Below are 27,908 nucleotides of genomic sequence, written 5' to 3' on the forward strand. Positions count from 1 at the left end.
ATATATGTAATAAGTACTATATATTGGTATATGTAAAATATCAATATAGAATAAGATTAAAAACAAAAACTTACTCATCAAAATATGGCAAACAAAGAGAAAAGAGCCCAAGAAAAAGAAGTAGATATAGATTAGGAGACCCAATTATTTCCACACTCAGGAATCCCATAAAAATCCAAAACTGATAGCCATAATATATAATCAAAAAATCTTTAGGGTAAAAAGAGAGAAAAATATATAAATAAAACAAAATAAGAATAAAAAGTGAAAAATAAACAAACAGAAGCCTGGGATACGGCATTATGATATTATGAGACAAGGAACTCCAAAGATACCACTGAGTGGTTTTTCTGTTGGCCACCTACTGCTAGGCATAAGCCTATCCTTAGGGTAATTTTTTTCTCTATTGAGACACGCTTGGAGAAAAGAAAAGTTTCATTTGCAAGTGGTTGTCAGTTGGAATTAGCTTCTGGTTTAGGACTGGAAGAGTACATCCACTTCTCTTTTTAGTTCTAGGTTTCTACCTGGTGTAGATCCACAAAATCTCTATGCATGTTGTCTTAGTCTCTGTGAGGCCACAGTGTGTATCATTCATATGTTCATCAATCATGATAACTTAAAAGGCCTTTTTCCTTTGTGGTTTCTATCCCCTCTGACTGTTACACTCTTTCTGCCTCGTCTTTCACAGGGTTCCTTTAACCATGAGAAGACTTAAGGGAGACATTCTGTTTAGGACTAACTGTTTCAAGGTCTCTTACTAAAAGTCTGTTTCTTCTGCCTTTTCTTGAAATTTTTCCTGTTTGTTTGTTTTGCTGTATCCTGATGTGTAAGTTTTGTTTCTGTGTTATGCTTTATTGTATATTGATATATAATATATATACCTATATATTATACATTACATATATTGTATTATATATTATATTATTATCCCAAAGAAGTCTGTTGGTTTTCTAACTGTACCTTGGTTATCATAAATTTAACAGCTATATATATATATATATATATATATATATATATATATATATTTATTAAGTGATTGTTTTTAATTGCTGAGTGGTATTTCATTATGCAAATACACCCCATTTTCTTTATCCATTCTCCTCTTAAGGGACATCTGTATTGTTCCAGTTTCTGTGGAAGGATGAAGAGTCCTTTTGGTGTATGCCCAAGAGTGGTATAGGCCTTGAGGTAGACCAATTCCCATCTTCTTGAGGAAGTGCCACACTGATTTACATCTTGGCTGTAAATGTATGCAGTGCCACCAACAAGGGATGAGTGTTCCCTTTGCTAGGCATCCTTACCAGCATGAACTGTCATTTGTTTTACTGATCTTAGCCATTCAGAGTGGTGTAAGATGGAATCTCAATCAATTTTGATTTGCATTTTTCTGATTATTAATGGTGGTAGAAATCTCCTGAAGAATTTATCTGTCATTTGAGCTTTCTCTTTAGAGAATTCTCTGTTTAGAGCTATACCCCACTTTAAATGTTTTTTTTTCTATATGTAGGTTTTTTTGGTATTTCTTTATATGGATTTGTATATTAACTTTTGATCCGAGTATAGTTGGTAAAAATCTTTTCCCATTGTGTAGGCTGCTGATTTGTCTAAATGATAGTGTCCTTTACCTTGCAGAAGCTTTTCAGGTTTGCGAAGATCCATTTATTGACTGTGAATCTTTGTGCCCATGCTAACAGTGTTTTGTTCAGAGAAGTCTTTGCTGTGTATGTGTGTGTGTGTGTGAGTTCAGAACCCCATGTTCCATTATCTATCAGATTCAGTGTGTCTGCTTTTAATCTGAGGTCTTTGTATCATTTGTAATTGAGTATTGGGCAGGGTGGTATTTATGGATCTTTTTGAATTTGACCACATGCAGATTTCCTGTGTGACCATGGCAATTTGTCAGTTTGCAGAAAGCAATACTTTGTATTAACAACCGTCTGAGTTGCTTGAGGATTTCTGTGACACTCTGTGGTGGTGCTTTGAATGTAATTGGCCCCCATTTCTGAAGCTCAGGATGCTACCCATTGTCTCAGTAGACTTCCTGTTGCCTCAGCTACTTTCTAGCACTATGTGTGCCTGCACTGCACTTCGCCATGCTCCCTGCCCCCATGATGATAAAGGAAGGAACCTCTGAACTTTAAGTGAATCACCCCAATTAAACGTTTTTTCCTTTATAAGAGTTGATGTGGTCATAATGTCTCTTCACAGCAATAAAAACCCTATGACTGACCTCTTGGCCCACAACACATCTGAATGCTATCAAGACCTGCTACTGGAAGACTCATTTGGTGACAAAAGATAGCCAGTTGGGATGCCATCTCTCCTATAATTAGGAGACCTCACTTGGGTCCCTTTCATTTATTTTCGGGAGTTTCCATTGCACCGAGTTTCAATACCATCCTTCAAACGGTATCCTTCATTCTTCAGTTCCAAAAATTTCTCCTCTCATTCCCTCTCTGAAGTTCATCTCCCTTCCTCTCTCCACCTGATAGTCTCATTCACTTCTCTACCCACCCCCAAACCACCCATAAAATCTGTTATATCTCCCACTCCCAGGAGATCCGTGTTTCCTGTCAGTCCTTTCCTCTACCTAATCATTTTGCCTCTACAGATTTTAGCTTGGCTGTCATTTATTTACTGAATAGTATTAAGTTATAAGCAATTACATACCATATTTATCTTTCTGGGTCTAGATTTCCTCACTGAGGTTTATTTTTTTCTAATTCCATCCCTTTACTTCCAAATTTTTTGAAGCCATTTTTTTAACTGCCAAGTAATAATCCATTGTGTAAATATACATTTTCTTTATTCATTTCTCTGTTGAGGGACATCTAGGTTATTTCCAATTTTTGGCTATTATGAATAAAGCAGCAGTGGACATGGTTGAGAAAACGTTTTTAAAATGTAAGCGCTTGCTAGGAATACACTAGAGTCATTGGCCAAGCAATGTTGTAATTAACACAGTTTCTGTGTGAGTATTTCAAGTCAGGGCAGCCAGGAATGAACAAGCAGCCTTCAACAACAAATGAGAGCAAGGAAAGAGATATTTTGATTGAGAGAGCCGTTATGGAGGAGCTAGGAAGAAACCTGGTACTAGAAAAATTTCCAGGAATCTACAAGGCTGACACCAACTAAGACCCAAAGAAATAGTGGAGAAGGTGCCTGAGCTGGCTTGCCATGTAATCAGATTGATGAATATCTTAAATGACACCTTAGAACCTTCATGCAAAACTGATGGAAACAGAGGCAGAGACCCGCAGTGGAGCACTGGGCTGAGCTCCCCAAGTCCAGTTGAAGAGTGAGAGAAGTGAGAATATGAGCAAAAAGGTCAAGACAATGGTGGGGATACCAGCTGAAACAGTTTACCTGAACTAATGGGAACCTCACTAACTCCAGTTGCACAGGGAAGGAACCAGCATGTGTCCAAACTTAGCCCTCTGAATGTGGGTGACAGGTGTATGGCTGGGGCAGACTGCAGGTCTACTGGCATTGCCACCAGAATTTATCCCTACTGCTTGTACTGGCTTTTTGGGAACCTATTCTCTTGGGGTGGATACCTTGCTCAGCCCAGATAAAGTTGGGAGAACCTTGGACTTTCCCCAAATCAATATGCCTTACCCTCTCTGAATAGTGGAGCGGGGGATGGAGTGAAGGGAACAGGTGAAGGGAATGGGAGGAATGGAAGGGGTGGGAACTGGGTTTGGAATGTAAAATGAAAAAAAAAATAATTTATTTCTTTTTTAAAAAATAAAAAATAGAAAAAATTAATCTCCCACAGGCATGCTGAGATTCCTGTCCCCAGATGATTGCAGGCTCTACCTTGTTCACAGTTAAACAATAACCAGTACATGGGATTTATCTTAAAATCAAAACCTTCAACAATATCAGAAGTTTAATACCATTGTATTTGGTTTTTGAACTGAATTATTTGATCTCCATACTATAGGAAATAAATAATCTGTACAGCATATATGTGCTCCTAACAAAGTCTCTAAATGCCTATGATCACATGAGGGCACACATTACTCTTAAACATTTATTAAGGTTTCAGTTGTAAGGGTGGAGAGACAGCTCTGTAGCTTACTGGTGACCTGATTTTGATTCCCACTACTCATAGATGTGCGACAACCATCTGTAACTCCAATTTCAGAGAATCTGACTCTTTTTCTGATAAGGCCTCTGTATATAAACAGAGGCAAAGCATTCACATATAGAAATAAAATAAACTTAAAAATACTTACTCAAATCACTGTTAGTACTATAGTAAGCAAAAATAAATTAACAAAGAGATGGTTTTGGCAACTATTACAATCACATTTTAAAATTTTCATTCTTCAAATATGCTATTGACTTTGACTAGTTAACTGTTCTTATGTAAGCTTTTAGGAATGCATATGATGCTATATTTAGTTCCTTTTGCATTTTGATAGAAAAAAGATTAATCATCAGGCCTTTTTCCTCTGAAGACAACCGAAAACACATTTTTCACACAGATTCCTTTCAAAGCAAAGTACATTACACAGTCTATGAATAAAATTTGCTCACGTAAGTCAAAAGCCTTTTTAATGGAATTTGAGATATTTTCTTTGGAAGTATAGTTTGTTAACTTGCTTTGAATATTTAGAATGATCTACACTCCACAACATGTCTAGACAACACAAGGTACTTGAAAAGCTTTCAATTTCGTAGTAGAAAAAATGACACAAAGCTGATGAAAATAAGACAGAATTGTTTATTAGTGGGATCGTATAACTAAATCACTAATTTAAATCAAGAAAGAGATTTCATTCTCAGACTAGACACATGCATATTCCAATTCGTAAATGCAGCACTTCAGTATAAGTGCCTCACTTTCTCCCTCTTCTCCACTTCGGTGATTGATTTAGACATGCCTTTGAGTAGAAGGATGCAGAGATAATAAGATTAAGCTGTATTTTCTATGCAGGTGCCATAATTAAATTATTCATGTCTAGGGATTTTAACCTGCTTTCTTGTAGTGAAGTTCCAAATCCTACAGGGATTTGGATTTCTTACTACTCTAATTGGAGCTTAAAATGAATCTTCCTACAGATTCACTGTTGCGGATCACCCAGCTTTTCTGGGCTTCCGTTACGTGATTTGTAAACAAGGAAGTTAATGAGATGGTGGTGAAGTATTCCATACGGTTAAAATGTCTTGCTGTTTTCATAGACTGCAATGATTTCAAAGACAATTGAAATATGAATGTCTTAGTTCAGGTTACTGTTGCTATGATGAAACAACATGACCAAAAGCAACTTGGGGAAGGAAAGATTTATTTGGCTTATATAATAATTAATTATTGAAGATGTTAAAGTAGGAACTCAAACAGGGCAGAATCGTGGAAGCAGGAGCTGATGCAGAGACCATGTGGGGGCCTTATTCTTTGTGAGGAGTGGATGGGGTTGGGGGTAGCCTGGGAATAGGTGGAGAGAAGTGGGAAGATGGTGAGGGTAGGGGCAGAACTGTGGTTGCTGTGTAAAATGAAAAAAAAATTAAAATAAAAAGATAATTGGTCCAGTAGTACAATTTAATGTATTTCTTCAGCATTGCATATTCTGTAGATCTGCTTCTACAGAATTCTACTTATACTCTCACAAGTATTTTTTAAATGAGATGAAGAAATGATAATATTATATGATGAGGAAAGGCAAAAGGCAGACAAATGACACATGAGCTGCGAAAGAGGATACAGAACTAAATGACCTAAATGGTTTACTTCTTCTACTCTTTTTTTTCTTATTGATTGGTTGATTGATTGATTGATTGATTGATTGATGGGTCAGTGCACAAAACCTTTCAGGAGTCAATTCTCACTTTAACTGGATGTTTTGCATAAACTCTGGTTTCAGAATATAAGTGTCAAAACACGGTAAAATTATATCTGTAATAACAATTAAAGATGCTTCAAATTCTTTTGGTTGTGAACATCTATATGCATATAAGGCCAAGGCCAAGTTTAAGAGTTCCTAGTGATGGTTTTTTATTTTCAAGCAGAGAAAACTTTTTAAAAAATTGTCCTCTGAGGTCTCCCCATCTCTTTTCTTAAACAGTTTTGAATTTTGCCAAATAGAGTCTTCTGACACTGGGCCTGAGAATTGAGAGGCTTGGGGTCCTAGACCCGCCATGAAGCTGTGAGCTGCATAGAAAGTTGCTGGTAGAGTCAAGTGAAAAGATTTGGCCAACGCAAGGGTTTGAGTCTAGATTAGTGATAAATTCTGTCAAAGCCCTTTTAAACAACAAGGAAACAGAGCTTCCCTTACAGATCTGGACTCACTAGGACTATATTTTTATCCTAGTTTTTTACCTACAGAGATATCCTCAAAGCAGAATCCATCACTCCTAGCTGACTTCTTGGAGTTAAATCTCAGCAAAGGTTAGGCAATGATAACATTTATCCAGTTGACTTTATCTGATTTTAATAATTTACCTACAAAAGATCCTATAAATGCATAGCATTAAATCTTAGAGGAGTGGGAGCTTGCAACATGGTTTAGACACTAAAGAAAGGTGTTACAAAGCCTCATGACTTGAGTTTGATTCCTGCAATCTATGTGGTAGGAGAATAGAACCAACACCCACTGTCCTCTGACACACACACACACACATAGAGAGAGAGAGAGGCACATGCACCATACATACCCTCAAAGTAAGTAAATACAATCTAAAAGAATTTTAAATAGTTGTTTCAGCTGTTTTACAATGATGGTAAATTTATTTTTATTAGTCAAGTGAAAATATGTACTGTGGCTCCACGTTTAATCAAATTACCTTGATAAAACAGTTAATATTCAAATAAAATAGGGAGAATGAGAATAAAAAATGAGTATTAGAGAAAGAGTTATTGTACATTTTATCAGGTGTGGTCAGTGCAGGATTGTTGGCTGCTCAAGGACTTGATGGTTAGCAATAAATACTGAAGAATTATCCTGTGGAGAAAGATAAAATATTGGGCTTGCTTTAAAATGCACTAATTTTTAGTGCAAGAGGAAAAAGAAGCAATAAATAAAACAGGATGTAAAGATCTAATGCTACAAGAGGGTGAGAAATTCATGGACTTTTAATCTGGTAATTTTTTGGTTGACTTATAGATAAAAATTGTAATAATAAAAATACCTTAGCAATGTAAGTTATCATAATCATGAGCATATTTTTCTGACCTATATCTATATTCCCAGCCTGAAATTTGGCTGATGATGGCAGAAAACATTCATCTGAATTATAAAGAAGTTAAAAGTAACAATGTTGATTCAAACTGGAATTTTTCAAACTTTGTATCTTGCTTGTCATTTTAATTGTTAAAGCATATAATGAAAATGCATACTATTGAATATTTTTATGCTCTTAAACACAAATTAATTCTCAGCTGTTAAGGTTAACAGTACAACTACAAGTTGCAGATAAAGTATTTGTAGTAAAATTGACATGAAATTTTAGAAGAGTTAAAGAAAGTTGAAGTACATTAGATAGGGATTTTAGTGACAATAATTATGGGCTAAGAATCCGTCAAGTAGAGCGTTCTCTAGTTTTGTTAGACAACAAAAGTTTGTGGCACAAAATGAAAGCCAGCTCTAGAGAGTCCTAAAAGGTGACTATGAATTTGGACATTAAATCTAATTTGTAGTTTCATTAATGTGTCTCATAAGAAATTGATAACAGGGGAATCATAGTACCCCAATTATTGTGATGAGTTCTGAGCAGACCCAAATTCTTGGGGGGTAGGATCAGCTATAAGATTACTAGGTGCTACTAGTATGAATTTAAATTATAAATAGAATCTTTCATTTCCTTATTATTGCAAATATTATTGCTTAGAACAAAGAAAGGGGGGACTTTAAACCTCATCTGTCCATTAAATTCTATTTTGCAATAGAAATCATAGTAAGATATTCTTTTTGTTCACTAAAAAACATGAGTTTGGACTTCTAGAATTTTGATATATGTAATATTTGACCCTAATATCTAGAGTGATACAAGCTTTGGCATGATATTTGAATAGATTCCAAATAATTAGTGTCTGATATATATGACTCACCTTCATGACAATGATGAATGGTTGCAAGCCTCTCATTATGAATTAATAGTTCACATCTATTCTATCGTAACATAAGCAGTGAGTTTCACTTTCAGTTATATCGACGAATGAAATTTCTATTCAAACTTTCCACCCTCAGATGTCATTTTAAACATAAAGAACACATTGATTTCATTTGTGCCTGATTTTCAAAGTTCTTCCATTTTTTATTCTTTTGAGAAAAAAAATTGAAGTAGTAAACTCTTGTTTTTAATCTTGAAGTTTTATTCAAATGCATTGAAATTATTTTTAAAAGAGAAGCTTTTAAAATCTAGAGCTGTCCAGAGGATCTCAAAATCCAACTGAGCTAGTTTCATAGAATGTAATACTGCATCTCAGGAACCAGGGACTTCCATGTATGTTACTGATGTTAAAGAAGTCACTCTACTTGCCTGGGACCACTCCAACTAGACTGACAAAATCTGTGTAGCGTAATAGTCTTAAATAATCATTCGAGGAAGCATATGAGGCAAGTTTCATTAAATATCCACAAATTTTGAATAGTTGATGTCCCCCTCCCACACCCAGTCAAGTGAAGTTCTCACTGTATCTTTGACTTGTCTCTAAATGTCAACTCCGGAAGTGTGGGTGTATGTGTGTATTATCAGTTTTTGTGTGTCAAGCGGTAAAGTTCATGCTGAGCAAACAAGGTTGGCTTGGAAAAGTTTAAAGAGAGTGACAAACCAGCTGAGGGAGTGATAAAGTCACCAATATAAACCCCAGAATTTAATGACTAGGTAGATTTTATAAACAAAATGACAGGTGTGTTGAAAATCAAGCAAAGACAATATATATATATATATATATATATATATATATATATATATCCAACTCCTTTTTATATGAATGTATTTCTTTTGTAAAATGGAATTTCAATGTGTTTACACCAAAGCATAAAAATTAGAATGCCCTCTCATCTTTTTTTAAACTAAAATAAGAACCTGAAAATTACCATTCTCTACTTCCACTTGAGAAAATAAAATAAAAAAATCAAATGTACATATTGACATTTTGATTTTGGGATACAGATTAATCTTGGTTGAAACAGCTAGCAAACTTATCTAATACTATCATTCTTTCCATTTGTTCTGAACATGCTTTTTTAGAAAACAAAGAATGAGTCAGGCACATTAGACATCAAAGGTATTGCCAGAAATTTCAGACGAAATTAGCAGCAAATACATTTGCAAGGTAACAACAGGCAATATGTATTATTATTTTCCAGACACTGTACAGTTGTTTGGCGTGTGTTAGTTTATGTGATGCACGGCTCTGGGATAATGCTCTTGTACACTGTAAAGATCTGTCACTCACACTGTTTTAATAAAATGCTGACTGGACAGTAGCTAGGGAGGAAGCACAGCTGGAGCAACCAGACTAAGAGAATTCTGGGAAGAGGAAAGGCAGAGAATCAGTCACAAGCCAGAAGCAGGGAAAGCAGCATGAGAATGACTTGCTGAGAAAAGGTGCTTCATGGCTAAACATAGATAAGAATTATGGGTTATTTTGAGTTGCAAGAGCTAGTTAATAATAAGCCTGAGGAATAGGTCAACCGTTTATACCTAATGTAAGCCTCTGTGTGTTTCTTTGGGACTAAATGACTGTGGGACCAGGCAGGACAACAACTTTCATCTACATTGGCCCCTTCAGCTCTGTGAGATGTGGGTCATTTCATTAACACTCGTTTGCAGATGTGGAAAATGAGGCACACCAAGGTAATGGACTTCCATTTGATTCACCTGTATAGATCCAATCTGGAGGTTGATTCTAGAACTCTGCATAAATAATTTTTATGAAATATCCAATGCACTTCTATCCGATGAAGATATTATTTCTACATGTGCTCATCTATAAGTACAGAGGTCTTCCAATTTCTTCGTCTTTTTTTCCCTATGTGGGGAGTTGAACCTAGGACCAAACATGCTAAGAAAGAGTTCTGCCACTCAGTTATAGGAGAAGTGCAGCTGCACAGGTATTTGTTTTTTTTTTTTCACAGAGATAAACTTTGTTACTGTAGTGCCTTTACCCTGCAAATAATGTGCCATCATTCATCTGCCTCCTAGACCCATTAGTTCCCAGAGAGTCTGTAATTCTTCTGTCCAAAAATTTATCAAAAGCAGTTTTATACAAACCTAGACTTCACAGTGTCTCAGGCATTTTAATCTCTCATCATTTTTCTACAGAAGAGGCTGCGTTGCTTTCTTTAATGATGCCTCAGTCAGATCATGGGTTTTCTTTTCTTTTTTATTGTTTTTTTTTTCTTTTTCATTTTCCCCATCTCATACTAGTGCACTACCATGCTGCTCAGAATTACTTACTTCCTTCTGAAAGGAAAAAGACAATAAGTAGTGGTGAAACCCTCTCATCTGCATAAATTCAATTTTCATGTTTAACTCAGTAAGTAAGGTTCTAATCACTGAATAAGAGTAATCATGTCCATGTTTATTTCATTAGCCCTCTTTAGGGCTAATTAATTTCTAGATCAGTGAATCTCTCTACATGGTGCTGGCTATTTTGATGGCACAAAAATGGGATCTGTCTTTGGGAAATTTCTGCTCAGGCAATGTTGAAAAAAATTATTTATTCCCTTAAGGAACAGGGAATGTTTATATGGCAGAGTGACCTCAGTGACATTCTTGTCCCTGTGACCTACATGAAGGAACTGAAATGCCAACTCCTGCTAGTTGACTTAGGACTTCCATAAAAATGTTATCACACACACACACACACACACACACACACACACACTAAATATATAAGAACAGAACTGAAAATTATGAAGACTACCAAGATATCTGTAAAGATCATTACTATGGAATTTTGCAACTGGGCAGAGGAATTAAGCTCAATTTCAAATACAAGGAATAATATGAGATCCAAAAGCCAAGTAATAGAATGAGAAGTGGAAGACAAATGCATTTAAACATAAGAAGTTATTAAATAGCCTGGCTAAACCAATTTAGAACTGTTGCTGAGGAAACTAAGATCAATTGATACTACTGAGCAGACAGCAGGGTTGAGATGGTGATCAGTTATTGAGGGTAGGACAGGCTAAACCAACGTGATAAATTTTTGTTGCGATTGGACAAGGCAAGAACAGACACAGAAGTAAATAAGGATCAAGCTCTGATTAGAGGATTTGGTGAAGTTTGATTAAAGCTTGCTCATGGATATGGTGTTTGCCATCAATAATGGGACATCTTAGTAATATTGCAAAATAGAATTTAATGGACAGATGAGGTTTAAAGTCCCCCCTTTCTTTGTTCCAAGCAAGAGCACACTCCCGCAAACAGCAGCCCATTTTGGTGTATTGCATTTTACTCCAGGTAGCTCAGTAATGTTGGTGAGATGATAATTGCTCTGCCCTGAAATTCTCAATTCAGCTGTGCTAATTTCTTTCTGGCAATCCAAGCACTATGACAGCATCTATCAATCTGTATGGAAGATGCTTTAATTAAAGAGAGTGGGCAAAGTCTCTGAAGTTCAGTGTATCTGACGAAGAAAAATCCATTTGACCGATGTGGGGTTGAAGAGCAAACAACTATTCCTCATCTTGGATGATTATCACGACAAATTAAGTGTTGCTGTGGTAAGGGAAGAGTTGAATGGCAGATGTGTAGGAGGTTTTCACACACTCTGCATTTGCGGCTCGTGGATGAGCACGAGAACTAGAGCATATTCAAGTTACGCTGCGCATTCTTCCAAAAACATCTGATCCCCAGTCTGACACTGAGTTTAAGGGTTTTAATCACTGTTTAAAGGGATTTTTTTTTTAAATCTACACTGTAGGATTTCTTAAAAAATTGCCCCGGAAGTCACCCATCTCATATTCCATGAGATGTTTCCAGAGGTCTTGCTTTGAAGATTGGGTTTAAGGGACGAATGCAGCATCAATCTGCAGGCAAAGATGAGGCCTACATCTGTGGGTGTTGCTTGCTTTGTAATTAATTTGATCAGCAAATCTATTACCATTTCATAAGCAGAACAAAGGCCTGCTGCAATTTCAACAAGCAAATATAGTTAATGGGGCCTAAGGGCATAGATCTTGTCTGTTTTGGTGACCCTTTCAACTCTAGCACTTAACTCACTTCCTATATATCATGCCATAAAATTAACTAAGTCTGATTATAGTCATGTTGATTCTGGAATGAAATGTGTGGAAAATAAGAGCTCCAAACCAGTTTTAAAAATTTGTTATCTGTGGGCACATTTTATATGCTTAATTTTCATCTGACTAAGATTTCTGTCCCTCCCTTTTCTGGCTCATCACAGTACTTGTAACTTTAGGGAAAAAATATTTTTAATAAAAGAGTTAAAATGTTACCATTAATATCTGTTCTTCTTAAAGCGGAAGAACAGTCCATTAAATCCTGTTTCTTTTAAGAAGCTGCTTGATGTTGGAAGCCTGCTCTTGCAGTGGTAAAGCGCTTCCAATCTCTAGAGGTGAAAAACCAGTAGCTGCCTGGTTCCATCCACTTGATTCCTGCTTGTGGACCAGGAGACACCACAGAGCTCCCTTATTCTCCCAGAGTTTAGGGAAAATCAAAGTTCTAGAAAGAAAATAGTGGTTCAGGAAAAGGGTGAAGGCATCAATTCATAGGTCAGGTTTGAAAGGTATGTCTTTAAAGAGGGAGTCTCTATATTTCTTAGAAAGATAAACTGTTAAATACTAAAATTTTCATTTAACTTTCAAATAAGGAAGAATACAGTCAAATACTAATTGCGATTCAAAATGGAATTAATAGAGTAGAAATATAGATGACTGATGAGTCAATTTGAATGTAAGGAGACGTATGTGGAGATGGATAGAATGAACTTAAGCAGAGAAGCAAATCGGATCTATTTACATGACAATAATAGTATCATTATACCTTAGCTAAGCCCTGGTGATCCAAGTAGACAAGACAACTTGCTTACCCAAAAAGTCATCCAGTAAATGTAGTGTTCCACGTTTAACGTATCAACTGGATTTTCTCTAAATTAGTTTCAATCAATCATGGTTTGCCTTTGCATATTCCAAAGGTTTTAGAAGCAAAGAGCAATGACTCTTTGCTTGCATATGTGAACGCTAAATAAATTGAGATATTTATTAATGAAATAAGGTAGCAAACCTTACTCTAGGCATTTAATTTTTAAAGTGCTATCTTTTTGGTCTATGGCACAGTCATTAGAGTCATTAACTGATAGTGCTCTGGGTCCCTGTAGTGGCATTATACCCTACATGGTCTGTGGAACTCTTTGGGTCCTCTACTCTCGGTAACTACTAGCTATTGGTTGATGCTGGGGGATTCTTCTCCTCAATGATGTGGCCACTGGTGACTCCACCCTGTTTCAAAGGATTACCACACCCATGCTCTCATGGATGATCTTGGCTAAATTCAACAGTCACACAACAGAAAAAGTCATGAACGGGGAAATGGACCAACAGGGACAAGAATAATGGGAATGACCAGAATGAGCCATATACATGCATGTTAGAATGAATGTCATAAAATTATATTGCTGAGAATAAGGGATCTGGTTCTAAGCAGTGGTATTAGTTTAAAACATAGCATTCTGACAACGTATACAAAATCAGGTTTGGGCAAGTGGTAATGATTCTTTTAACTCCAACTTTTACATTAAACACACATTTTATCATGTTGTCTCTGAAATAATGATCCAGTTTCTTCTCTGAGTAATTTTATACACAACAGTTTTAATTTAAATCTACAACAGTCTACATGAATGCAGAATTAGAGTTTTGTTAAGAAGTAGCTTGCTTATTGCCCCCATAATGCATTTTTTAATTTCCCCAATTACTTTTCCTCTCCATTATGTGGTTTCATCACAGAATTAGAGAAACTTGTTAGTGTAGTATGCCATCAATACATGAAGAGCAACTCAGTCTCTGTCCGTACATAACTAGATGAACACTAAAACGCTAGTGACCATATCATTCAACCATATGCTCTCGGAATCTTTAATTTATAGAATATATTTATAAAAAATGATCTATTGAGAATGCAGTTGAGCAGGGGTCTAATTATAAGACACAAAAGCAGATTTGTTTTCATAATAATAAACACTCACGTAACTCTATTTTGGTTGCCTTGGATGTAGTGGCTGTCATAGAAAGTGAGAGTGGTTAGTATTGGAATAACTGACATTCTCAGGGAGAAAGAGTCCAAGAGGTTGAGCTTGAAATTTTCTAACTGATTTTGAAATTTACTGTAACAAACAAACAAACGAAAACATCATCTCTAAGGAGTATTGCACAATGTACTTGATACTGCAATATGCTTGTGATCCTTATTTTTCCTTTTTGACCATTTTGTCAGGCAATGGGGAATATCCATGTTATATCAGAGCAAGTTAACACCATAATTTGAAATAACCATAAAAACACATTATTAATAAATAAACTGTAAAAAAGCCCCATTTCTTTTTCTGGGTATTTTTTTTAATAGTCTGAGATATGGTAGAAGAAATTCAGCATCTTTTAAAGAAGTCTGACCTCCAAAAGTGTTGAACGACTAGTAAGCCTTCTCAACAGTACATTGCATGTATCTGATTTAATAGGTGCATATATTTCTTCCATTTTTCTAGCAAGTATTTTCAGGGGGGGAGTATTCATAAAATTAAGCACTTCAATAATCAGACATTTTTCAAAGTATCCATAGTATATCTGCTCATGTGGTAGATATCCTCTTCCTCATTCCCCTCCCTCTCCTCCTGCTACTCTTCTTCCTTTTCCTCTTCATTTACAAAGAAATGGACTGGGATCACCAACTTATTTCTTCCCTGCCAGTGAATGAATGCAGCTAAGTTCACAGTTCTCTAGATACACCTGTGTTCATGAGCCAAACTCAGCAATGCTGCCGGTGTATGGGCTGTTTACAATGTAATCCTCAAAGATGTCCGTAACCTTTGGTTTGAGTTGTAGAATATGAACTGGAAACGTTAAAATGGACTTGTAGTTATACTCATTCAATTATAATTGAGCAAAACTCATTTGATTCTGAATACACAAAGTTATGTTTATGTATCACTAGAATTAATACCACTGTCTTTTAAATCCACAATATTTCCATTTAGTGCAAAGTTCTAAGAATTATTATCATCACTCACTTCTTTCTTACATTCTTCTGTTTGTAACATGAAATTTGAATTAACCTCTGCTATAGAACTCATAGTTTCTGGATGATTTGGGATAGGTTCTGGAGCGAAATACACAGAAGTATAATGGGAATGAAAATAATAAACTAAATAAAGTTCTTCTGGGAAGTACTTCAGAACTCTTTTTTTTTCCCCATGAAAAAGTAATGTTTTGTGAAGATTTTTTAACATTGTAGTTGCTTAGGAATCTTAAATTATGTTCGTTTCATTACGGAAGACTCATAATAAGTGCGCAGAAGTCATTTTTACACAGAATGTAAATTAAACCTGGGACCTAAAGAAGATCTTGCTGATATTTTTCTAGCAAACCCATTGTTTATAATGGAATGACATTTTGAGAAGAACCTTTTTTAAATCCCCTATATTAAAATCTTAGCTATCTCACCTAAAGAAGGAGAGAAAAGTTAGGACAGGAGGGTCGCTGAGTAAATAAAATTGTGAGGAAAACTCTGAAAGTAGATACGATAAATACTAAATTACAAGAACCCTACAATTTCCAGATAAATCTGATATCCATTTTTTTTTAAAAAAAAGATAGTCTTTTGAAAATTTTATTGCCTTAAATCATCGTCATTACCTTTGTGGCCTGAAATACATCTGTCAGGAACCAATTGGCATAGCACCAATCTTCATTTAAAGGTAGAAAATACAAAAACAAAACAAAACATGCAGATTACTATTATATTGTAATACTTTGTTCTCTGTCTCCTCCTCTTTCTATTTTTTTTGTTTGTTTGTTTTTCGTTTTTGTTTTTGGATGGTTGGTGATTGGTTTGCTTCTCCTGGTTCCTGTTGATCAGTGGTGTTTGGCCAGTTTGTATTTTTCCAGACATCACTCCACGATGTTGTTGAGGTGTTTGATGGGCCAACTCAGCAGTCTCCTCTGTTATCTTCCCTCTCGGGATCCCATTCAGGTATCCTTTACTAGAACTGTCAGCTGTTGCTTAAAGACTGACTTTGATTAGTATTGTGGAGAGAGTTGAGATCTGTCATCCATGTTAGCAATACTGTAAACTGAAGCTTTTTTTTATTAAGAATAAAACCACAATTTAATAGTAATTCATAAGCTTGAAAAAATTAATTATATTATAGGACTGTAGTAAAATAAATATAATACTTAATCACAATCTGTGGTGTTTCATGTGATATAAAATATTTATGAATGAGCCATATGTATTAAAATGTAATTGAAGCTTTATGGTAAAAAGATTGCAATTGAAGCTGAACCCAAAGAAATGATGTTGCTAGTAGGATTTTTAAAAAGTAATTTGATAGAACCTACTTTGACATTTTCAAATGACAGTGTAAAATGATAGAGTTGTTAGGTTTTTGAATGGAGATTATTTATGATATCTGAGTATTTGTTTTGTTGAGTAGGAGAGTCACTTCCACTGAGTTCAGGTAATCAGATCACAATTCGATTCACCTCAGTTGGACCCATAACAGCTAAGGGATTTCACTTTGTTTACCAAGGTAAGTGACACTGTAGTCTAGAAACACACTAAGGAATGGTATCTATTTCCGTGCTGTGCCCAGTTGTTGTCCAAGGCTCTCCTCACCACCGTCTAGGAAAGAGGAAAGTCACTTGGAGTAGCTATGCACTGACCCCTGCCCTATGATTCCCTTCCTGGAATGTTGCTTTGACCGAATATAAAAAAGAATGCACTGCTCCATCACCTTCCTCAATGTAAATGCTTGATTTTTTTTTTCCTTTCCCTCCCAAAATTTTGTTTTCAAAACGTCTGTTATCCTTGTTATTCTCGACTCTTCTCATTTATTTTTCTCATAGTCTTGCACTCCAAATTAAACACCTGTACTTTGGTTGTAAATTATTTAGTTAACATAAAAGAAATGTGAAAAATATACTTTCTTAACCTCTCAGTAAAATTTAACTTTCTGCACACTTACTAAGGATTTGCACACTAAATGTTAATCACCCAACTCTTTTTCTTGCCTTTTATGGACAACGTTTTATAGTATTATTAAACTAAACCAAGAAAGGATTTGAAATATATGAGTCAACTGTTTATGATAGCTTAATAGTTCTTCTTAAAATTACTTTGTACCTTCTTACTAAGAAATGTATAAACATTTGTTATTTTGTATTCTTATTAAACTCCCTCATCTCAGTTTATTTTTTCGGTTGGCTATACCATGCACTCTTGTCATTGTATTTTCCCCTGTACACAATTGCGGTACTGTGAATCTTTTAAAGGCACTGAGAAAATTTGGTCGCATTTCCTGAAGTCGTACTAGAGGGCTTAATTTATTAGAAGTCACCATGTCATTCTTTTGGACTATTATCAGTCTCTTCAATCACATCTGTATGTGTTTTAAAAAGAAAAAACATCCTGTTGTCATTCTATTTTATTGAATCAAAAAAGGCACAATTGATGGGCAAACAAAATATAAACTCTATCTCAAATTTTATTAAATACAATTGATGAATTAAAAACAAATATTGTTGTTAATCTGTCTGACTTATATTCTGCTTAACCTGACTGTAATTACTCTCTTCATTAATAACAAACACACTTGGAAAATTAAGTTTGAAAACATGTTTGCAATAGCTAATTAATATTATAAGAGTCAGTACATGAAACAGCTGGAAAATAGTTCATGTATCCTAAATTACTTTTTGTGGTTGGGAACCCAAAAATAAAATTTATACATCCATTATTGATCCTGTAAATTGCAATATCTAAAAAAATTACTTTGTTGTACTGATAAGAATTCGATAAAACAGAAGAAGGTAGCAAAATTGATGTTATTTAAGGGATCAAAGGTAAAATTTTTAAAGAAAATGTCTTGAATGTCAATATTCTCTTAATTGTGTTTTATTTTTATTCAACTTAAATATGTGTTAAAATTAATAATTCTGATTATGAAAAGAACAAAAAGTTTTAGCTTCTTTAGGCAGTTACATTATGAAATCTGTGTATGTCTGATACATATGAAATTAAAGTAACTTATTTCTGTGCAGCTGTTCCTAGAACAAGCTCTACACAGTGCAGTTCTGTGCCTGAGCCAAGGTTCGGAAGAAGAATTGGCAATGACTTTGCAGTTGGTTCATTGGTCCTTTTTGAATGTAACCCAGGATACATCCTCCATGGCTCCAGAGCCATTAGGTGTGATACAGTGCCTAATTCGTTGGCTCAGTGGAATGATTCCTTACCTACTTGCATTGGTGAGTTTATCTGTTTGTGTGCTCTGTGATTGTGCATAATTTTCGCTCATTTTTTAATCAGATAAGTTTCTTCTCCACTGTAATTAAATATGTCTCTTCCAGTTCTCTACACTGTCTCTAGACTCTCATGATAATTTCCTTTTCTGAAAAACTTTTCACTTTTACATAGTACCCTCTATGTTTGCCATTATTTCTTGTACTTAGGGGGTGTTATCTAAAATGTATTTGCCTATCCTGTCATCCTTAATTATTTCTTCTATCATTTCTATCAATCATTCTTTTAATGCTTCCCTTAATCTTTCTTTTTCTGTATGTGTGTGTATTTCACTTGTCATAAGCAACATTCTGAATTTTCATTGTAAAAATCATATAATAATTAGAAAAATTTATTTTTTGGTAATGACATGGTACTCTTTTCTTAGTTCTAGATGGCTGATGGTTTATAGTAATTGAATGTTATTAATTTTTATGTGTTGATTTTTTATCTTTAAATTTTGATAAATTCATTTATTAGTTTTAGTAGTCTATTGGTATTTTTAAATATAACATCATATCATCTGACATCACAATTTGATTTTCTCTTTTACAGCTAAATGTTCTTTCTGTTTGTTTTTTTCTTTTCTTTTGTTTCTCTTGTGTTGTGTTCTCCTGATGATTTGGTAGGTAGCCAGAATAAAACTGGCAAAAGTTGTCACTTTTCTTTTACCAGATCTTATAATTGTTTATATTACCTCTTTATTCAGTGTGATGATAGATAGTAACTTATTATACAGTACTTTTTATATTATGGTGCTCCTTTGTGAGCCTAACTTATTTCACATTTTTATCATGAAATTTGTCAAATGCCTTTTCTACATTCATTGAAATATTTCTATATAATTTTTGTCTTTGTTTCGATTACTATGAGTTATCAGATTTACCTTTATAAATGCTGAACCATCTTTCCCTCTCTAGGACGATAAAGTGATTAATATCTCCAATGTGCTATTTGGTTGGCTTGCTTTTATTTGTTGGGTAATTGTTAACCTACGTCTTCTGTTTAATGATCTTTCCACCTAAGGCATTTTTAATAGTTGTCAAAACTTCTAAAGGTTAGGGTTTAGTAGGAGAAGTGCCATGACAGAAAGGAGTCATGGAATGCAGCAGAGATCACACCATACAACAGATCTCATGTAAGAGACATAAGAGATTTATTATTGGGAGATGTGGGGGGGTGATGAGAGAGAAACAGAGAGATAGGCAGTGAGAAGAGGGGCAGGAAGAGACAGATATATCAAGAGAGCAAGAAAGCAGAAAGCAGATCTGTGATGGTAAGGACTTTTATTTTTTCTTGGTTTTTCGAGACAGGGTTTCTCTGTGTAATAGCCATAGTAGCTGTTCTGGAACTTACTCTGTAGAAAAGGCTACCCTTGAATTCACAGAGATCCTACTTCCTCTGCCTCCCGAGTGTTGGGATTAAAGCCGTGCGCCACCATCACCAAAGTGGCAAGGACCTTTCACAGGGTAATCTTGTCACATTGGGCTGTTGGTAATGATGTAGATGCTAATGTTGAGTTGCTGAAGGCAGACTCGGGGTCGCCTAGTTTCTAACATTAGACAGATGTGGTTTTAAGTATTTAAAGACATATTTAAATCTTCAAACAGTCTATTCGGAAGTTACTTTTATATCTTTATGATGAATAAACCAAGTCATTAACTATAGTCATCATGGTGTATAACAGAACTCTTGAGCTTTCTCTTCAATTCAGACTACAATTTGTGTCTTTTAACACTATTATAACAGGAATCATCATGAAATTATTAAGAATTACACTGAAATATGTTTTTTTTCAGTTGCTTCTTGTGAACACTAATAATTCTGCAAGAGTATTTTGTATCAAAAACATAAAATGCAAATTAAGTTAAATTTAAAAGATTATAGTTTTCTTTAAAATAGACACAAAACAATATTTTTACTCAGTTTTATCCTTTTTTGTGACTCTGAAAAATTCAAATACTACCTTACTAAGAGAAATATTTTCTTTTACATGAATGTAATTTAGTATTTCCATAAAGAAAAGACACAGAGAAGAAAATCTTACTGATTCAGATAAAAAAATATAATTTTTATATTTGAAGAATAAAAGAAGTAAAAGACAGCTATAAAATACAAGAATATAAATACTGTATTATAATCTATTTTTGTTTAATACTGAATAAAAATCTTATACTATTATGTTGGTCAGTTCTTTATTGCTTGAGAAAATCAAATTAAAGAAATACAAGTCTTTTGTCACAGATTATTAAGATTTGAATTCATTTTTAGCCTCCCTTAAGGATATAAGTTTGACATATAGGAGAGTTGCAGATGCCATCATGGAAAAAAAAAAAAAAAGCTACTCTCCTGTCAGCTAGCAATTGGAGGATCTGCAGACGTCTTAAAATATCACCTGTCTCCTTCATGAACTATGCTTTTCAACCCTACCCTTTTTCTTAATGACTCATTTACTTATGAGCTGACCAATCGACTGATTCACTGAGGATATAGGTTCCTCCATGTTCCAAGAACAACTAAACAGCAGTGTCATCTGGGGCCTAGCCTTCAACAAATGAATGGCATGTAGATGGGATGGAGGTCCTATTCAAACTTCACCTGTAAACTATTGTCACTGCTTAAGAACTTAATTGGTAAATTATAATGTATTTATATGCACATAAGGGCAGCCTTTGAAAATGATTCTGTATTAACCTTCATGAACAATATTAATATTCTTGTAAAAGAGACTACAGACAGATGTCACTCCCCTCCATGATGTGAGAGCACAGTAAGAAAATGGTCTGTATGAACCAGGAAACAGTTGCTCTGTAGTCATGAACTGTCTAGTGCATGGACTATTGGCATCCCAGCTTCTCAAACTGTGAGAAATATATGCCCGTTGTTTATTAGATAAACAGTCTGTGGTGCTTTGTCTTAGCAGCACAAATGATAAGTCAAAGAATGAGCAAAAGTAGTTGGATTCTGCTTGAAAATTCTGAAAATGGACTGGTAAAAGGATCAAAGCTGAATTTGTTGAAAACCATGCTGGATGGAGCTACATTGCTATTAAATATTATAGAGAGAATACTTCTTAGAGAATAATCAAGTGATCATGAAAAGACTATTGGTCTAGACACAACAAAGCCCATGTTGGCAATTCAAATAGAAATGAAGAACACATCGTTGAATAACGGTGAGAAGGCTATCCTTATTATAAAGTCATGAATAAGCTGCTCAGGTGAACTCAAAATTTTTGGATAAAATACAACTTGGGGAGAATGAGATTGAAGTGGGTGTTTGGCAGAGGAGATATCTAAGGCATTGGAGGTAATACTCAATTTGTTTGTCTTGACTGCTTTTGTCAAATAGCATTTAATAAGAGAATGTTACCCAGTTGTGGTGGTATGTACCTTTAGGTCAAGGTACTCAGGAAACAAAGACATAAAGTTGAGCCTGCAAGTTTGAGACCATTATGGGAACCACAACAAGACTCTGCTTCAGAAAAAAAGAAAGAAAAAAAGAAAGAAAGAAAGAAAGACAATTATTAACGAAATGTGACTCTCAACTTAAAATTTAGAAAATATCTGCCTGTAAATTGGAAGTAAGGCCAGGGTATCCATGAGACATCTTTAAGAGTAGACAAAGTGATATTTGATAAGATTACTGTAGGTAGTTGACAGCATAATGGGGAGATTAGTCAGATATAATGACAAAAACAAAGACCAATTACCAAGACAATGTAGGAATTAATGAGGATTTATTTCAGAAATTGTCAAAGGCTAGTCCCTGCCTCACCCTCCCAGACTTTAAGGAGCAAGAGCTGGCAGATTTCAGGGAGTCGTGGGGATGGGGGTGGGATGGGAGTGGGGTAGGGTGGAGATCTCTCTGATGACTTCTCTCATTTCACCGTCAGGATCTCATCTGTGCTGTGTCACAGAGATCTTTAGCCACACAGATAAGGTCTCAGCAGGCTGTAATGTATATGCTATTCCACAGCAAGATAATGATGCTCTAATTGCTTCTGAATAGAATAAAGGATGCTAATCTAAAGCAAGATAATGGTATTCTAATTGCCTCCACATGGAAATCAAAGATGCTGTGAAGAACAGCTTTGTCCAGGCAGAGAACTGCCAAAAGTTGAAACTCACCCAGAATCTCTCAAACAGACAAAGTGGACTGTACCAGTAGGTCTAGGCCTGCTACTAAACAAAAGGAGAGTCACTGGATTGAAATTTTCTGCCAGGAAGAGGTGCAGTAATATAACTACAACCTATGAAAGCTATGACATGAACTATGCCAAGAAAAACATGAACACAAACTCTTGTCCTTCAGTCAGACTAGAAGACAGTGTTACTAGACCTAGAACAGAGGCCCTGAGTCCGACCTCCAAACACACCAAGTCTTGGCTAACTGTCTCAAAGGCAGAATAAAAGAATGACTGGAGGTTAAGGCGGGGAAATGGATTTTAGCTATATGATCTTGTGAGCAGAACAGAGAAGTACCTGTGCCAGTGAGAATATTACAGTAATATAGGAAAGGGAAAAAGGAAGGAGAAGGTTAGGGGCTGCAAAGGTGGCATTGTTAGAACACCATTACATTGACCAATGTGTCAGCATCAGCCGGGTAGAGCCTTGTCACCAATAATAAAACATTTTGCTACTATGTAAAAGGGAGTTTCCACTCTTGTAATACAATGTTTATTTTGCAGTTCTGTTTTAATGGAATCTGACTGTAGTACAGAATAACTCAGATAAAGACAATTCAGAAAGGTGAGATGCTGTCAGGTCAAAAGCTAAGCCCTTAAGTCAATGTGGTGGTAGCACAAGCCTTTAATCCCAGCACTAGAGTTAGAGGGGGGCAAGTGTCTGAGTTCCAGGGCTAGCCTAGTCTACAGAGTGAGTCTGAGGATAACTGGCAGGGCTACACAGAGAAACTGTGTCATGAAACAATAACCACCACCACCACAAAACAAAAACAGCAACAACAAAAGCGCTGAGCTCTTTCTCAAGTTTCTGACAATTTAGGAAACCCCATGTTATCCTCAGGAAGTCTGGAACAAAGTTTTCAAAAACTGAACAGTTGACAATTTGTTTGATTATGATGATATTTTAAATCTTGCAAACAACTGAGATAGACTTTGTTGGTGTGTTCAGTCTTGAAGTGAAAGAGAAACATAAGTTAAGGCTAAACACATGTTAAACACACATGTTTATGCATAGTTGAGCAGTACAACTATGACCAAGTGACCAAGGCTTAGGGGGGTCATCCCTAAGCTAAGATGTCAAGCTCTGAACGTGTCATTCTTGATTCCCCTGGAATCCATGTCAAAATATGTGTTTAGCTAAAGCAGTTATATCACTCTAAAAGTAGAATTTCATTATATATATATATATATTCATATGTATACATATAAAATATAACTAAAACGAGAGAGAGAGAGAGAGAGAGAGAGAGAGAGAGAGAGAGAGAGAGATCACCTTTGCTCCACTAGATTCTGAAACCAGGACCCCAGCTCCAGTGGGCAAAGGGGATGGAGCCTAAAACCAAAGATTGTTCTCAAACTTGTGGACTTGTCTAAGTTCTAGTAACTTTATATTTCCTCTCATTTTTCAGGACACTATTCTATACTTATGCCACTCCTATGTGTTACTAGTACCTAACTGGCTTGATTTTATAGGCTTATAACTAGCAAAAACTTATCTCAGTATAAATCGCTGTTCAAATACTATTTGCTTTGTATTATATTTTGATGAGACTTTTAAGTTTGTATTTAGTTAATACTTCTACTTTGGGGGGCTGGAGAGATGGCTCAGAGGTTAAAGGCACTGACTGCTCTTCCAGAGGTCTTGAGTTCAATTCCCAGCAACCACATGGTGTCTCACAGCCACCAGTAATGAGATCTGGTGCCCTCTTCTGGCCAGCAAGCATACAAATAGACAGAATACTATATATAATAAATAAATAAATCTGAAAAAAACTTCTTCTTTGAACTGTAAATATTTTTAATTTCAAAATTTCTGAATACAGTGGCTAGAAAGATGACTCAGCAATTAAATGAATTAGCTGCATGTGCAGAGGACCCACTGTTCTCAGCACTTCCACAGGATCTCAAAATAGTCTGTAACTCCAATTCCAGTGCTTCCAGTGTCTCCTTTGGGCCTTCAATGACCCCACATGAATGTGGTATACGTGCAGGCAAAACACTCGTGTATATAAAGCAAAGCCAAATAAATTTAAAAATAAATATTTTGAATACAAATGATTGTGTCTCATTTTTAACTAAAAACTTTGGTGTATGAACATTTTTAATACGAAAATCATCACAGAACTGTCTGAAGTTCATACTTACGTATTCTATTTAATTTTTTTGTTTAGTTTGCACTTTTGTTGTTACTAAAGTTATCGCCTGCTTCAAGCCCTTGATCTTCCGTTTTCTGGTCACTAGAACTCAATACTCTTTGATGCTTTTCTGTCTTACAGCATCGTTTCTTTCAAGTCTCACACGGAGACTTTATGACTCTGGCCACTCATTCTCCATACTCTTGTTCATGTGAACATCCATTATCTTAATTTACTTGAATCCATCTCATTTTCTCCACTATACTATTTTATACTTGACCAGGATAGGAGGAAATTTCTGATACATAATAGCTGAGCAGGGAGCATTTATTTATTCATGCTCACTGATAATTTCCTGAATACATGCAGATATAACAATGTTAGCCAGCTTCCCACTGAGTTCAAGCCGTCAAATTTCATCATTGCTCTACATTCTTCATTGTTCTGTTCCTTACTTAAAGCACATCTGAAGTTTTCAAATGCTAAGATCTGCAAAAAAGTGATACAGGTAAAATACACAAAAATGAATTTAAATGGAAGGATTGGAAAAATGCAAGCAGCTGGCATATATACAAGTGTAATCTTGTACAAAGCTGTATCCAAACAATTCATGGGTAAATTGAATTATAACATTGATACAAATTTAAAGTTGTAATGAAGGTAAAAATGATTAATAAAAGTTAGATAGAGAGCTTTCACCCTCAAATCTGTCCCTGTTACACTTTAGTGCTCTTGAGATATTTCAGTCCTAAGCCCCAAGGCTGTCCTGCTCTAAGACTTGGAGATTCAAATAACCCCCTGCAGCCACTAATAGCCTTTACAATACAAGGCCTTAGGTAGAAGGACTTCTGTCGGTGGGAAGTCTCTTTTGAGAAGTCCCTGAAGCTACCACCTACACCCCATAGGGGGAAAGTCTTTAATTAGCTGCTTATCCCTTCACTATTATCTGCTGTGTTCTTTCAGTGCCTTCCAGACCCAGAATCACCTGTTCTTGAAGGTTCCCAGGCAATGGTACCGTTTATGTAGTTCTTCTCTTTTTCCAGAGTGGGAAAATTTTGAAGATTTATGCTTTGTGTGTGTGTGTGTATTTTTTTTTTATCGTGATCTCAACTTTCATTCCTTCATTGGCTCATTTGTTCATCTTTACTTGCAATCAAGAAAGATTTATTAAATATGGTGTTAAATAGCGATTATCAATATTGATAAGAAGTATAATTTTTAATTCTGAAATCAGCACCAGAAGGCAGTCAAATTGTTTTCCTTTTATTGGGAGTAAGGTCCCTGCCTTATCCTAGGAGAGGCACACACAAACATGGGAAGATCCCCAGGTGTCTGGAACACTATGCCCAAAAATGGTTCCAACAGAAAAATGTCAGAGATAGAGATCCTTGAAGGCCATGGCAGGTGCAAATTAAATAGCGGAGGGAGTCAGTGTGGAGAGTGTGAAAGGACCTTAATACGTTTCTGGAAAATCACTTGTAGTAGATCAGAGTAGAAGTCATAAGATGAGCTAAGAATCTATCTATAATAGTAACGACAAAATGGAACAATAATTGAGAGTGAGAGATCAGTATCATGGAAATGAGATCTGCCAACAGTCAGGATATACTATCTATCTATCTATCTATCTATCTATCTATCTATCTATCTATCATCGATCTACCTGTCTGTCTGTCTGTCTATCATCTATCTATCTATCTATCTATCTATCTATCTATCATCTATCTATCGCTCTATCATCTATCTATTTATCTATCCATCTATGTATTTATCTATCATCTATCTGTCTATCTATCATCTATCTATCTATCTATCTATCTATCTATCTATCTATCATCTATCGTGTGTGTTTGTGTGTGTATGTGTGTGCATGCCTATATGTGTGCACACATATGTTAGTGAGTACAGGTTTACACATATAAAGATACCTGTGTGGAAGTGAGAAGATGACTTCAGGAGTCTCTTCTTGCCTTCCTCCTTCTTCAAGCAGGTTCTCTCTTGTTACTGCCACTGCTTTGCACACTCCAGGCCCATGAGCTTCTGATCCATTTTCCTGTTTCTGCCGCATGTTCTGCTGGAGGATGCTGGGATTGCAGATGCAGAATCATCTGCACTATTTTAACCAGTGCTCAGGAACTAAGTCAGGCCATCAGGCTTTCCCTGCAGTAGCAGCGCTTACTGACTGAGACACGCCTCTAGTTCAACATGTCTATTTTAAGGAGAATTATGGGATTTGAGAAATCGAATATGTGGTGGAAAGAAAGAGAAATCAAGATGACTCTTGTTTTTATGGCAGAGGAACGGTGAGTGACAGCAGTATCCAATGAGTTGCAGGAGAGAGGAATGAGAAAGAATGTAAAGCTATTATTTGGACATATGAATTTTGAAATTCATAATGAACAATGTTCGTCTTAAAGATATTGGAGGAGGCGTATACAGCCTGAGGTGAACACTTGCTGTTTGCAAAAGATATGGAAATAAATGTAGTCCGTAGCTGAGGGATGATGATTAGCTAGAAGGAAATAGGCTAATGAAATGAAGTATATTTATATGTTTTTTAACAGAGAAGTAACATTTTATAACTTTAGAAAGATCATTCTGACTGAAATTTGCAAGTATATATTATGTATAAATTATACAGAAAAACCTTGGTTATGATGAATGTAATATGTCAGGCAAAGAAAATGAGAATTTGACTGAAGAGTATAAAGATGTAAGAAAAGAAATGTAGTGTATTAATTCATCCAAGGATCAGAAAGAACTTTGTGAGCCATTTTCCTTCTTTTATTTTTTATCAACCATCTATCTATCATCTACCTATCTGCCTGTCTGTCTATCATTTATTTTTGGAGCAATTATTTTATGATTCTCTTTCCAATCCTTCCAGAATATTTTTGATCCCTATAGAAAAGTTGTCAATATTTTTAAAGGTGCAAAATACTTCCTAACCAGTGTAATTGAATTTTTGTTTTGCCCTGGCATTGTATGTAATATAAGAAAAGAGACAGAGCCCAGTGGTTAGGAGATCTGTTTGTAACAAGAGGCTACACACCAGTAACTCCAGTTCTAAGGGATCTGGCATCATCTTCTGGCCTCTGAGGGTATCTACACACATG

The 27,908-nt window shown here is 35.5% G+C and overlaps 1 protein-coding gene across 2 annotated transcripts in view; it reads left to right on the plus strand.

Annotated features, from left to right (window-relative positions):
• Positions 1-27,908, plus strand: part of Csmd3 (CUB and Sushi multiple domains 3) — a 976,611-nt gene that overhangs the window by 809,256 nt on the left and 139,447 nt on the right. The window contains exons 33-35 of one of the 2 annotated variants that reach the window (XM_041637611.1): positions 16,051-16,164; positions 16,628-16,723; positions 18,234-18,437. In XM_041637611.1, coding sequence (XP_041493545.1) covers positions 16,051-16,164; positions 16,628-16,723; positions 18,234-18,437 — 414 coding nt within the window. The remainder of the gene's footprint in view (positions 1-16,050; positions 16,165-16,627; positions 16,724-18,233; positions 18,438-27,908) is intronic. The other variant, XM_041637612.1, reaches the window with a different exon arrangement.

This window comes from Microtus oregoni, unplaced genomic scaffold (assembly GCF_018167655.1).
Source record: "Microtus oregoni isolate MIOR12 unplaced genomic scaffold, Mior012 000053F_ref0000044, whole genome shotgun sequence".
Taxonomy (NCBI): Eukaryota; Metazoa; Chordata; class Mammalia; order Rodentia; family Cricetidae; genus Microtus; species Microtus oregoni.